The 14,158-nt window shown below is 43.3% G+C and overlaps 1 protein-coding gene across 1 annotated transcript; it reads left to right on the plus strand.

Moving 5' to 3' along the window:
* The first annotated feature begins 168 nt into the window (after positions 1 to 168).
* On the plus strand, positions 169 to 13,077 carry LOC132840477 (suppressor of tumorigenicity 14 protein homolog). Its single transcript, XM_060862148.1, has 19 exons — positions 169 to 536; positions 2,935 to 3,109; positions 3,214 to 3,341; positions 4,480 to 4,547; positions 4,842 to 5,035; positions 5,132 to 5,233; positions 5,310 to 5,529; positions 5,680 to 5,822; positions 5,911 to 6,008; positions 6,177 to 6,286; positions 6,495 to 6,628; positions 6,897 to 7,001; positions 8,746 to 8,853; positions 9,058 to 9,171; positions 9,356 to 9,472; positions 10,665 to 10,848; positions 11,367 to 11,638; positions 11,743 to 11,879; positions 11,954 to 13,077. Exons 1-19 carry the CDS (start codon positions 450 to 452, stop codon positions 12,119 to 12,121), a joined length of 2,664 nt encoding a protein of 887 aa, XP_060718131.1. The 5' UTR covers positions 169 to 449; the 3' UTR covers positions 12,122 to 13,077.
* Positions 13,078 to 14,158: the final 1,081 nt, after the last annotated feature.

A 14,158-nucleotide genomic window follows, 5' to 3' on the forward strand; every position in this document is an offset into this window, starting at 1 on the left:
TATTATGATAATTAATATGAACAGGAGCTGTTGTCAGAGCTGCTGTTATATATTATAGATTTGTCAGTGTGCTCAGTGTTAAATGAGAAACTTCTGTTAAGAAATATTTGAAGTTGATATTTCTATTTGATGATTTCGGATTTCCTCCTTGATTAATATAATGACTCGAAACACACTGTTTATCAGCTTGCATGTGCCCACCGTTTCTGTCGGATGCCAATGTGCCACCAGTTCATAGTGGTGCCTTTGTGCCGCGTTGCATCATGGGAGCCGTGCAGCACCTGTGCACGGGCGGGCGCGGGCATTGAGCGCGCGCAGCGCTGCACCCGCTCAGCTCGGGTTTCTCCGCGCACCGACAGCGAGGCATCGCTCCGGATTTTTCCCCCGCAGGTTGATTTGTCCAGCGTCTTGCTGTATCGACTGCGACGGGGAACCACACGGGACCAGGAATGAGGACTTTCCCCAAAAACAGAAGCTGCGATGTTTACAGCGTATCCGGTTTAGGACACTGTGGAAGCGCGGACTCACCTGTACAGGTAAGAAACGTCCCGAGACGCGTAGCAGTGTGACATACACAACGGTTTGCGCTCCAAAGGGAAGAAAAAGCAGCATATTGTTTGTAATATCATCACTTCAGCAAGTGCGCTTTTTGTTTTTCTAAATGTTTTTAAACTCCATTTACAAGTTTCAGGATCTGAGAGTCGTGACATTTCAGTGTAGGACTGATGAGAGATTTGTTTACTGAAGTTAAATCTCAGTCACACAGTTAGTTGTCATGTTAGTTAGAAAGATGATGTTTCAGTCCTGAATGTCAGACGGTGGAGAGGTGACCTTACCGGGAAAGGCCGTGGGAACGTGGACCCTTAGAGTTAGTGTGCGCACAAATCCACAGGGAGACCTCACCTGGTTATCTCTCTCTCTCTCTCTCTCTCTCTCTCTCTCTCTCTCTCTCTCTCTCTGCCTCTCCCTCCCTCCCTCTCTCTCTCTCTCTCTCTCTCTCTCTCTCTCTCTCTCTCTCTCTCTCTCTCTCCCTCCCTCTCTCTCTCTCTCTCTCTCTCTCGCTCTGTCTCTCTCTCTCTCTCTCTCTCTCTGTCTCTCCCTCCCTCTCTCTCTCTCTCTCTCTCTCTCTCTCTCTCTCTCTCTCTCTCTCTGTCTGTCTCTCCCTCCCTCTCTCTCTGTCTCTCTCTCTCTCTCTCTCTCCCTCCCTCTCTCTCTCTCTCTCTCTCTCTCTCTCTCTCTCTCTCTCTCTCTCTCTCTCTCTCTCTCTCTCTCTCTCTCTGTCTGTCTCTCCCTCCCCCTCTCTCTGTCTCTCTCTCTCTCTCTCTCTCTCTCTCTCTCTCTCTCTCTCTCTCTCTCTCTCTCTGTCTCTCTCTGTCTCTCTCTCTCTCTCTCTCTCTCTCTCTCTCTCTCTCTCTCTCTGTCTCTCTCTCTCTCTCTCTCTCTCTGCATCTCTCTGTCTCTCCCTCCCTCTCTCTCTCTCTCTCTCTCTCTCTCTCTCTCTCTCTCTCTCTCTCTCTCTCTCTCTGTCTCTCCCTCCCTCTCTCTCTCTCTCTCTCTCTCTCTCTCTCTCTCTCTCTCTCTCGCTCTGTCTCTCTCTCTCTCTCTCTCTCTCTCTCTCGCTCTGTCTCTCTCTCTCTCTCTCTCTCTCTCTCTCTCTCTCTCTCTCTCTCTCTCTCTCTCTCTCTCTCTGCCTCTCCCTCCCTCTCTCTCTGTCTCTCTCTCTCTCTGTCTCTCTCTCTCTCTCTCTCTCTCTCTCTCTCTCTCTCTCTCTCTGTCTCTCCCTCCCTCTCTCTCTCTCTCTCTCTCTCTCTCTCTCTCTGTCTCTCCCTCCCTCTCTCTCTCTCTCTCTCTCTCTCTGTCTCTCTCTCTCTCTCTCTCTCTCTGTCTCTCTCTCTCTCTCTCTCTCTCTCTGTCTCTCTCTCTCTCTCTCTCTCTCTCTCTCTCTCTCTCTCTCTCTCTCTCTGTCTCTCTCTCTCTTGCTATCTTTATATAGAAGTCCAGTTGACAGAATGCGGCTATTTAATGTCATTATTTCTTTACGTCTATACATCTATACAACCAAGAGACATTTTTTATGCAAACAAACAGAAAAGCAAATTAAAAATAAATAAAATTTTTACTTTGTGTAATTTTCCAGCTATCTTTGTGGGCACATTTGTTCCTCACCCACATACCCACAGAATCACACACCGTTAACTGTAGACTGTGAGTGAATTCATGTGTTTGTTCATCTGTACTGCTGGACACAAAGGAACACTTTCATTCCAGAAGGAATTCATTATTTTCATATTTGAAATTATTATTTTATTTATTTTATTATTTAAATCAGATTTGTTTAAAATTAGATTGCGAGTCACTGCTCATGCATGTATTGTGTGTGTGTGTGTGTGTGTGTGTGTGTGTGTGTGTGTGTGTGTGTGTGTGTTTCATACATTCTGTGCCACAAGCATTTGGACCTACATATATCCAGACGTACTGTGCAAATAATGAACAAACATAATTGAATTAAATCACATGCCTTTTTTTTCTTTATCATCTATGCCTTAAATGTTGTGTGCTTTTGGAACATTCAGTTCTCCTGACATTAAGGTGAAGAGTTGTTAATAGTTTATCCACTCAGCGGAGAAACACTGGTCTCTCTACAGCCAAGGTTGTGGCAAAAGAAAGAAAAAAGAAACAAATGATGTGGGACACCAACATTCAACCAATTAGGACAAGCAGGCGTCTCGACCTGTCTGCCGATTCACAAAGCTCTGCCTCTTGTTCTTCAGTTTTGAAGACATTGCTGAAGGAAATCCTGAGGGATGTGTTTGTATGTGTGTGTGGATGTGTTTTCTTTTTGACCTTCAAAAAAGCTAGCGTAAGCAAACCTCTGCAAAAGCGAATCACAGACTGTTTTAACAGTGTTATGCTGTTGAATTGTTTTATTTGTAGGATATTAAACTAAAGGAGCCGAGCACCTTTAACAGTGAGACTCAGGCCGGGTCAGACATCAAGCAGCCGGTGGACAGGAGAGCCACCTTCAGGACATGGCGAAAGTGGGCGCTGGGAGCTGCCCCCCTCATCCCTTTATCCACCGCAGTTGCACTGACGCTCCATTTCTTTGCATGTAAGTTTGTGTTGGTGGAATGAGACTCATGAGAACAGTCATTTATTAGTCTACAAATCTGCTTCACATGAATGGCTTTAACGCTCCATGTCTTGCCTCTTCAGCATCCCCGTCTTCCACAGTGTTCTTCCTGGGAGGAAGCTTGGAGTTTTCCAACCTCAGCTTCTCACCAGAGCTGGCCGATCCTTCCTCCACACAGTTCCACCTTCAGTCTCAGGCTCTCGGCCCCTATGTAAGCATACATGCATACTGTATATAACAGCTGTTCTGTGGGACTCGACATGGTCTCTTTGGAATGCAGCGAACCTCCAGAGAGCACTCTACGCTGATCCATGTCCTTACTAGTTTCAAACGTGGAGTCGGCCAGAACTGCGCCTCTTGTGGTGTGCTGCGCTCTTTACTTTGGCCCTTTTTAGATGTAAAGCAGGCTGCGAGTGGGGCCCTGCCGAGCTTTCGGCCACTCTGTGGCCCTCTTAAATGTAAAGCCAGCTGTAACCTGAGCTTGTCCTGGTGCGAGGCAGCGCGGTGAGAGCGTGTCCCAGAGGGGCGCAGCCTTTTCAGGGCTGAGGACAAGAATGGCGTTTGTGAGAACCGCAGGACCCAGGCAAGCCGAGTGAGAAGAAGAGCAGGCCCTCAATAAAAACATTGTCTCTGCACTTCCTCGCACAATCAGATGCTCTGTGCCTGTGTACTGAGAGGGACGAATGCAGAGAGGAGGAGAGAGGAAAGGTAGACTTAGGAACAGAGAGAAGGCCAGAGAGAGAGAAAGAGAGACAGAGATCGAGAGAGAAAGTGATTAAATAGACATGAAGGCAGAGAGAATGCGACTAATATACAAGTGAAAGTAGGACGCTGAGTGTCCCGTCACGTCTTTATTGGCCTGAATAAAGCTTCATGTAATACCTGTAATCTTTTTAATATGAGTGAATGGGCAGGTGTGGTGTAGCTGTGCATGAGTGTGTCTGTGCTTATTAAAGGTAGTGTGAACCCACTGCCCGCCCCCGCCACCCTGCACTTCAGAATGACATTGAGCTCCGGACAATGGCGCTCTTGTTGCCACGGCTCTTGTTGCTCAAAGCCAATCGCACAAGAACGGGGCCTTTTGTGCCAAGACTGCATGTCTTTGCCGGGGCTACTGATGTCACACCTTGTCTAGTGATGTCACTTTTTCTGTAGCTCTGAAGTCAGGGTGACGCTCTACACAATCTAGATGATGCAAAAGAGCCGGGTGAAACTTGTTACAGCGTTTTCCTTATTTTTGGACATCAAACGAGGGCCTGTTGTTAATGTAGGTTGGTTACTTCATTATTCCTGTTTACTGCATGGATGGTGTGTAACGGATGAATGATTCTTTGTTGCGGTGCTTTCAGTTCTCAGAGTTATATGAGTCGTCACCCTGGAGGCCATACTACCGCCGCTCAGGGATTGTCGCCTTTAGGTAAGATTTTTTTTCCTTAATCCAATTGTAGTTCATCCAAGACAGGTTTAGTGTTGGAAAGATGAAAGCACTTAAAGCTATCAGTTTAGCATCATTTAAATCACCACAGAATCAAATAGTATGCGTGAGCTGTATTGGTGTGTATATTATCAGTTTTTTCTGATTCACACTGTACACAAATTCTATTACTGAGGCAAATGAGTGAAGTGTGTGATTTAGACATGCATCTGCAAACATAGTACAGTATATCACCTTTAAAGTGCATGTATGAATGTTGTGCCTCCATGCTGACAGTGAAGGAGTGAACGGGCTCAATGTTTTCTTCTGGAGTAAATTCTCCACTCCTTCAGCGGCCGTTGCGGAGGAGCTACAGAGATCTAAACCTGCCTGGATGCAGCGGCATTTTCCCGGCACCCACAAGGTTCTTCACAGCAGACTGGAGGAGCAGTATTACCTGGCCAAGGATGAAGACACACTAAGACTCCTGGGTGAAGTCTCTTAACGTTATGCCGCTACATTTTCTACTTTGTATTGCTTTGAGGTGTGAAACAGATCCATGATAATTTACAAGATCTTACCTGCAGGTTTGAATTTAGACACTGAGGATGATGATGATGATGACATGGCAGATAAGATAAAGAATCCCAACAATTTGCAGAATGGCAAATGGCAGCTTGGACTTCAGGGTAATATCAACAGTTTATCTCTGATATTTTTTTTACTCTTTGTTTCCTGGTACCTAACATCCTGTTCGGTCCACAGCCATGTCTTTTGACCTCTACGCCAAATATGGCAACAATCGTACGCTGAGTTTGGTAAGCCCGAAGAAACCGTATTACCAGTGGAGGCTAAGAGTTCCCTCGGGTCATGTTGTACGGTTAGACGTAGTCACCCTGCAGGGGGCGACACCTGGTAGCTGTTCAGCCAACAAACTCTCAGCATACGACTTCCTGCTCCCTCTTCAGAACAAAATCATTGCCAGGTGTGTATATGATTCTACTTATATAAAGACTCACATAAACATCGTGCTCTGATTTAAAAATAAAACTGATTATGTTATAGGTTCATCTTAAATCATCGACACGTTAATACCCTGTATTAACGGTTAGCACAAATGGATTTTCTTTGCTAGGTGGTGTGGATTGCCAGTGACTGGATCGTCTCCGGTGATGAAGCTGACATCCTCTGGAAACGTCATGCTCGTCACTTTTTCGTTTAGTCGTCAGAGACATGGCGCCATCTTCAAGGCTTACTTTCAGGCCATACCAAAAGCTGGTGTGTGTGTGTGTTTACCTAGCATGGTGTTTTGGATCATATTCACCATCATTGGTTAGAAATCACTTTTGTCATTCTTCCTCACCAGAATGCGGAGGCTTTCTGTCAGCTTGGAATGGTACCGTGGTGTCTCCTTACTATCCTGCCAACTACCCTCCAAACGTGGACTGTAACTGGAAGATCAGGGTGAGTTGAGGCCAGAGACGGTTCCCATGTCCTGACTCTGCTTCTCGGTGTTAGTGCGCATGGCTTGTGAACCGTATTCACAGCCAGAGAGGGGATGCTCCTTCTTTGGCTGGTCTTTTGTGCTAGAATGCATCCTTTGAAGGCGGCAGACTCTGGTTTCTCTTTCAGGCTCCGCTGCCTGGATACCTGCTATCTATAACCATTGTGATGCTGGATATCCAGGACTCACCCACCACCAGCAGCTGCGAGAAAGACTGGCTGGAAATCGGAGGTGTCAAGTGAGTGTCCTGTCTTTCGAGCGATGTTAAGCTTTACACCTCTGAAGGTTTTCCTAGTGATCCTAGTTGTAGTGTTGCTACAGTAGATACCTTGTGGATTTTTAATGTCTTTCATGTCAATGCATGTTTTTTTTTGTACTTGTCTGTGGTTGCTCATGCTGGTGTGCGTGTGTACCTGTACCTGTAACATCTTTTCCCCCGTGCTCAGGCTGTGTAATCCAATTGGGGACAGCAGCAGGAAGAGGATCTACTCCTCCCCTGTGTTACTGCACTTTCACTCCGACGAGTCTCTGACTCACAAGGGCTTTTACCTGGTGTACAGAGCCTTCTCCCCAGAGAGCAGTGAGCACACTATCCTTTTGTGTTCTCCCAGCGTCTGCTGAATGTATGACAATGTTTGGGCTTTATTTTGCAAAGCGACTTGGCTGTGGTTTCTTCTGTGAAGTGCCTTTGTGCTGTGGCGTCTTGGACGCTGTTGTTTGTCTTGCGGTGGATGCTTTGTAATGTTTCTGGGCCACTAAAGGTCAAGTGTACTGTTACAATCTTTTTTATAGACTACCAGAGCATGTAATTTACTGTCAGTATTTGCACCGTCCGTGTTTCACTCCAGCGTGTCCGAGGCAGTTCCGCTGTGGAGACGGACGCTGTATTCCTCTGAGAAAAGTGTGTGATGGAGAGAAGGACTGCGCGGACGGCCGGGACGAGGCCAAGTGCTGTAAGTAGGCTTGTGCGGTGTACCAATATTATTGTCCTTACAGGATATTATGTTGCAACAAAAGCCAGTGATGTTTATCAAAGATTATTTTGTATTACCAGACCAGCTAACTGGCTGAAATGCTGCCGTATGTTTGTACATCTCAAAAAGCACTTGTGTTTCTCCCCAATAAAACAACCCTCGTGTAAATCAGGAACGATTTGCGTAAGTGTTTAAACTCTTCACATACCGGAAGCCTCGTCTCCTTCCCCGAGTTTCAACATGCTCTCGTTTTCTGTTCAGGTGAACGGCGAATATTTTAAGTTCAGCAAATTACCTTAACTTATCAGTTAACTTCATTTACTGGACGATTTCAGCTGAAAACGGTTTTGTTTCTGTTTTCAGCTGAAAGAAAAGAGAGTTTTGAGTAATTGTGTAAGAACATTACACAACCAAAACCTGTTTAAGGCTTAACGGTTCTGGACGATTCAATTGATTATATATATTTTTTATATATATATAAAGAAATAAATTGCATCTTAGCAAGTGAAAATATATTGAATCTAGACAAATGTATCTACTAAATTTAAGAGTATTTTTAAAAACTCTATTTCTAGACATTTGTACTAATTCCATGCCTGGAATAGTTCTGTTCATTGGCAGGTAATTTTGTTCTTTTTAAGTATTTATTTCTAGAATTAACCAATTTATCTACCAATAGAAACAGGACAATTCTAGAGATGTACCAGCTCCAGTTGGATTCTGCTTCGTGAAGATTTCAGACTTTCAAAGAGAAGATACCAACTCCATGTGGTGTTTGAGGACAACAACCTCCTAATCAATACACAACTGTGGGACTGTATCTGACTGTAGGACGGATATTATTCATAATAACACTCTCTGGTGTTTATAACAGTTTATAATCACACCCTCCAGTGTCACCCAAATGAGGATGAGGTTCACTTTTGTGTCTGGTTCCTCTCAAGGTTTCTTCCTCTTCCGTCTAATGGAGTTTTTCCTCACCACAGTCACCACAGTCACCTCAAACATGTTCATTGGGAATAAATACAAACACATTTAAATACAAGTCTAATATTAGTCTTAATCATTTGTATAGTATTCTCTCTCTCTCACTCACTCATTCATCTTCTACCGCTTATCCGAACTACCTCGGGTCACGGGGAGCCTGTGCCTGTCTCAGGCGTCATCGGGCATCAAGGCAGGATACACCCTGGACGGAGTGCCAACCCATCACAGGGCACACACACACTCTCATTCACTCACGCACTCACACACTACGGACAATTTTCCAGAGATGCCAATCAACCTACCATGCATGTCTTTGGACCGGGGGAGGAAACCGGAGTACCCGGAGGAAACCCCGAGGCACGGGGAGAACATGCAAACTCCACACACACAAGGTGGAGGCGGGAATCGAACCCCCAACCCTGGAGGTGTGAGGCGAACGTGCTAACCACTAAGCCACCGTGCCCCCTGATGTATAATATTAATCAGTATAAATGTATTTCCTATGTTCTGTAAAGCTGCTTTGAGACAATATCCATTGTTAAAAGCGCTAAACATTCAAAATTCAATTATGAAAATTGTCTGAACAGGTTTAATAATCTCATATTTGGTTTACAGAAATTGTTCCTAAATTTGATGATATTCCAGATATTTTCACTTGCTCAGATATCCAAGTGTGTCCTGTATGTCTTGTATAGCTTTGTGTCACTCCAGCACTCACATTTTTCTCTCTCGACAGCAATGTGCAAACCAGGAGAGGTGTATTGTGGGAGCGGGCAGTGCAAACCACACGGAAGCCAGTGTAACCTACAGGCTTGTGGAGACAGCAGCGAGGAAACAAACTGTGGTAATGTAGCCCTTTTCCTCCTGATGCCCTTTCCTAATCATCTGCCATTCATAAAAACCAAAGGTCTGTTAGCTCTTTTAACCTGTTCTTATTCACCTTATTCACATAGGTGTGAACAGTTATAAGAGTCGTAGAGATTGTAATTACCTGATTGTCCTTGATATATGTATTCATGTGTCTGCTTAGAGTCTGTTCCCTTCTCAGCAGGTAAATGTTACCACATGTGCTCTAACAAAATATGTCTGCCCAAGTCTTCTGTGTGTGACGGAGTCATAGACTGCAAAGACCGCAGTGATGAACTCAACTGTACAAGAGCATGTAAGTTCTGCTCGGTATCCACTTTAAGGAAAATGATTTCTGTTGAAATTGATCAGCAAAAGCATGTTTGGTCTCTACAGTGCAGTTCATGGGATTAGTACATGGCTTAATCACCTGAAAGTTTGGTTGTTATTGTCCTTGCTCAAGTTTAATTAAGTGTGTTTTTTTTGTTTTGCGTGTACAGATAAAGGTTGCTCGCCGACATCCTATAAATGTGCTAATGGCAAGTGTGTCGCAAAGGTGAACCCAGAGTGTGACGGCATCAAAGACTGCAAGGACGGTTCTGATGAGATACGCTGTGGTGAGTAGGCAGAGGATGACATCCACATTTCAAAAATGCATTCGCTGTATTTAAATTCTGGGTTGAAAGATTTCGTATTAAACACTGCTTCCTGTGCAGCGATATGAGAGTTTACTCTTCTGACCCAGGACAGACTTTGGGCTTCATAGCAACACAGTCAATAAATGTATTTTAATCTTCTAATCTCCAAATACTGAACCGTTCCACATCTCCACACCTCTGCTTTATAATCATATTATTATCACATTAACTCACTCACTCACTCACTCACTCATCTTCTACCGCTTATCCGAACTACCTCGGGTCACGGGGAGCCTGTGCCTATCTCAGGCGTCATCGGGCATCAAGGCAGGATACACCCTGGACGGAGTGCCAACCCATCGCAGGGCACACACACACACTCTCATTCACTCACGCAATCACACACTACAGACAATTTTCCAGAGATGCCAATCAACCTACCATGCATGTCTTTGGACCGGGGGAGGAAACCGGAGTACCCGGAGGAAACCCCCGAGGCACGGGGAGAACATGCAAACTCCACACACACAAGGCGGAGGCGGGAATCGAACCCCCAACCCTGTGAGGCGAACGTGCTAACCACCAAGACACTGTGCCCCCCCATCACATTAACTATTAATATAATTGTATATGCACTGGGTGTCAGGCAAAAATGTGTCAAATAAATTTTTTATAATAAATAGAGTTTTTTATTGATTGTTACGGCCAAAAATGCTTCTTTTTTTTCCCAATATCTGTTGATACATCCTTTAGAGCTGTTTGTGCTTTTTTTGCAGAAAATAATAAACTGAATCTTGTGAAATCACAAGCAGAGGATTCGTCTTTTAAACTCCTTCGAGTGAAGACATATGTGATGACATTCTATGAGAGCTGTACTCATGTTCCACACACGTGAATAGGCGATAAATATCACAGAGTTTGTAAAACACACTGTATAAATGTATGTTCTAAGCGGATATAGAAATAATGTTTTTTTAGGGAACCAGTGGAGATTCTGTGTAAATGAGACTTGGCCCATATTTGTGTCTCATATACATTTAACATTCAACACCATCTTTTAAGGAAATTGTGGAATGACAATTTTATTTTCTGATCCCCCTATGAAAAGAAATAAATAAACTGAGTCAAAGCCATGCTGAACCCAGGTTGTGTACCGTTATCGTTGGAACAGGTTGTGGCACTCGACCGAGGAAACGGGCGAAGATCGTGGGAGGGACGGATGCCCAGGCGGGGTCGTGGCCCTGGCAGGTGAGCCTGCAGATAGAGCGCTATGGTCATGTATGTGGAGCGTCGCTGGTGGGAAGTCGCTGGCTAGTCTCCGCCGCTCACTGCTTCCAGGACTCAGACGCTATCAAGTGAGAAACACTTTGGATCTCAGTGTAGATCTGTAAAGGAATAGTCTGTTGTGAAACGCACACAATTTCCCGTTACCTCAAATGCAGTCATTCATTCAATTGAGACGAGACAATTGTTCAGTGATGTCACAGACTTGGTCATATGGTTTTGGACACAGTGTCACTTTATCACTGTATAGAAACCTGCAGAAAACTTTACAGTAGCAGTATGTGCTAACATTATCCAGAAAGCCATGTTTTCCTTTATAAACCCTAAACCTAGGCATACCTGCAGTGGATTGTCTTATGGTTATGCAGATAAAAATATAATTCCACTTAGAAATGAATTATATACTGTAAAAATGCCCCCCAATATGTCATGGCTGATGATGTGCAAATGAAGTGAGGGGGAAATTGTGTAAATTGATTTTTTTTTAAACAAATAAAAAAAAAGAAAAATTGTTTTCTTTAAAAACTGTTGGCTATGTAAATAAAAATAATCAATATACACTTGCTGAGCAAACTGTGGACTCATGCAGATACTCAGATGCTCGTGCCTGGAGGGCCTACATGGGCATGCGAGTCATGAACTCAGCCAGTAACGCTGCTGCTACACGCCAGATCCGTCGGATAGTCCAGCACACACAGTACGATCAGTTCACCTCTGACTACGACATCGCCCTCTTGGAGCTCAGTGCCCCTGTCTTCTTTAATGATTTGGTACAGCCCGTGTGTGTTCCAGCCCCATCTCATGCCTTTACTTCCGGCACCAACTGCTTCGTCACTGGCTGGGGAGTCCTCACTGAGGAAGGTAAAACTTTTTGTGGGTTTCAGACTACACTTTCTTGTGGTCAGTGGTCTTTCTTGTGGCCCTCTTGTTGTCTGTATGTGCAAGTTGTCTTTCTGGGGTTTTAGGTGAGCTGGCCACCCTGCTACAAGAGGCCACAGTAAGCATCATCAACCACAAAACGTGCAACAAGATGTACGACGATGCCGTCACTCCCAGAATGATATGTGCAGGGAGCATACAGGGAGGAGTCGATGCCTGTCAAGTGAGTGTGTATGTGTGTGTAGATTCTACGTATTTACCTGCTCTTCATTTGTGTTAACATGTGTACCCATTCAGGGAGACTCTGGAGGGCCTCTGGTGTGTCTAGAAAGGGGTCGGAGGTGGTTTCTGGCTGGTATTGTGAGCTGGGGAGAGGGATGCGCACGGCAAAACCGGCCTGGGGTTTACACACAGGTCATCAAGTTCACAGACTGGATCCACCAGCAGACTAAAGGCCAGGTGTGAAGCGTGAGAAATAAACAGCTTGGATTTCCTCATGATTTGCACACACTCTGTCGTTCTTCACAGACAACCAACCCGGACGCCATGGTGTGTAGTGATACAGCGTACTCCGTCAAGTTTTTAAGAAGGACCCCTCTCAGTCCAGGCCTCATCTTTAACCACCTCATACGTCTCTGTTTAATAATGCTCTTTTTTTTTTATCATGAACAAAACACACAGTGCACACATTCAAAGCCTCGAACAAGATTTGCAAAGAGTACAGCATATGCTGCATCACTAGTACCATACATTTAATCCTATTAACAGCTTACATGAGATAAATATTATTTATAAAAGGCCATATAATTATACTACTGTGAAATCGATTACAAGTAAAATAATCATAATGAGCATACGTCCCAAAGAATCATGAAGGAAGAAACACAACCAGATGATTTGCTGATTCATTGTAGAAGTATTTACCTTGGTTTAGTCATTTAATTCTCATAATAATAATAATAATAATCCCCTGACTCATGCGGGTAAAAAAGATCAAATAAGGTATATTTTGCTTTTTTGTTTAGTTAGCAATATTTAGCTACCCAGATAATGACGCTTATATTCTACACACGTGTTTATTTTTAAAGACATATGACCGATTTTCTGTCACGTGCACAACTTAAATGTAGGAGGATTTAGAGAGTTTATTGCTAAACCGAGGGTTCAGATGATTAAAGTGAGACGCCAGGTTTATTAAACTGATTACAGACTCCACAGTTTGGCTGTTTTAGCATTACTGCTGTTACTCGATCCCACATGAAAGTCGGTGAGAGGAAAGACTACACCTTCCTGCGGGTCATTGTCCTTATTTCCTTATTTCCTATATGCTGAACAACCTGAAATCGATATCAAACGATCACACTTTATGTTTCTGTTACATCTGAAATATTAGACCTATATTAAACAGAGGTGCTATACTAGTTTGACTTTGTTGCCATGTCATTCTGTATGCATGCATAAGTCTAAAAAGCAAAGGGATACATAAAAGAAATCCCGTATTGTTTTATGTTCAATAATTGGATTTTTTTATATAAATTAAATAAACTCTTATGGCATTTATATAATAATTCCCTGTGGACTCACTGCAAAGAGTACATTTCACAAAGGGGATGTGGGAGCTCTGAGGTTAAGGGGTTGGACTACTGAACGGAAGGTCATGAGTTTGAATCCCAGGTCCACCAAGCTGCCATTGCTGGGCCCCTGATCAAGGCCCTTAACCCCTTAATTGCTCAGTTGTATAAATTGAAATAAATGTAAGTCACTCTGGATAAGGATGTCTGCTAAATGCCATAAATGTAAATTCAGAGTAGATACTCAACTGTACTCAACTTTTCTGTAGATACTCAACTTTTCTGTACATTTGAGACTCAGTTACTAATTCACTTATTTGTTCATTTATTTGTATTGTTCATAGCGTATAAAATGACCCCAATGTCCCATATTCAATGTCGTACGGTAACGACTAGCAGCTGCCCAGATATCTCTATATCTCAGCTACTAAAATAATATACATATTGTTACTATTTCATTTCACTGTTAAAGTAAGATTATTTCATATTTTAATAAGGAACTGCGTTTAGAGAGCTATTAAAATCAACCAAGCAAAAATAATAAAAAGTAAACCAGGGATGTCCAAAAAGTCTTAATCATTTTTTACAGCAACTACATTGCTCATTAATCACAACAGTAAACAGGAATATTTACTGGGGTGTTGCTGAGGTTTTTGTTGTAGAGCGATAGATAGATAGATAGATAGATAGATAGATAGATAGATAGATAGATAGATAGATAGATAGATAGATAGATAGACAGACAGAGAGACAACTTTATTGTCATTGCATAGTACAGGTACACTGCAACGAAATGCTGTGTACCTGTACATGACCAGAAGTGCAAAGAGTTGCAATTGTGCAAATAGACAAGTGCAGATAAATAGGTAGTATATGTACAGTATGTTATATATATATATATATATATATATATATATATATATATATATAT

The sequence above is a fragment of the Tachysurus vachellii genome, chromosome 25, assembly GCF_030014155.1.
Source record: "Tachysurus vachellii isolate PV-2020 chromosome 25, HZAU_Pvac_v1, whole genome shotgun sequence".
Lineage (NCBI taxonomy): Eukaryota > Metazoa > Chordata > Actinopteri > Siluriformes > Bagridae > Tachysurus > Tachysurus vachellii.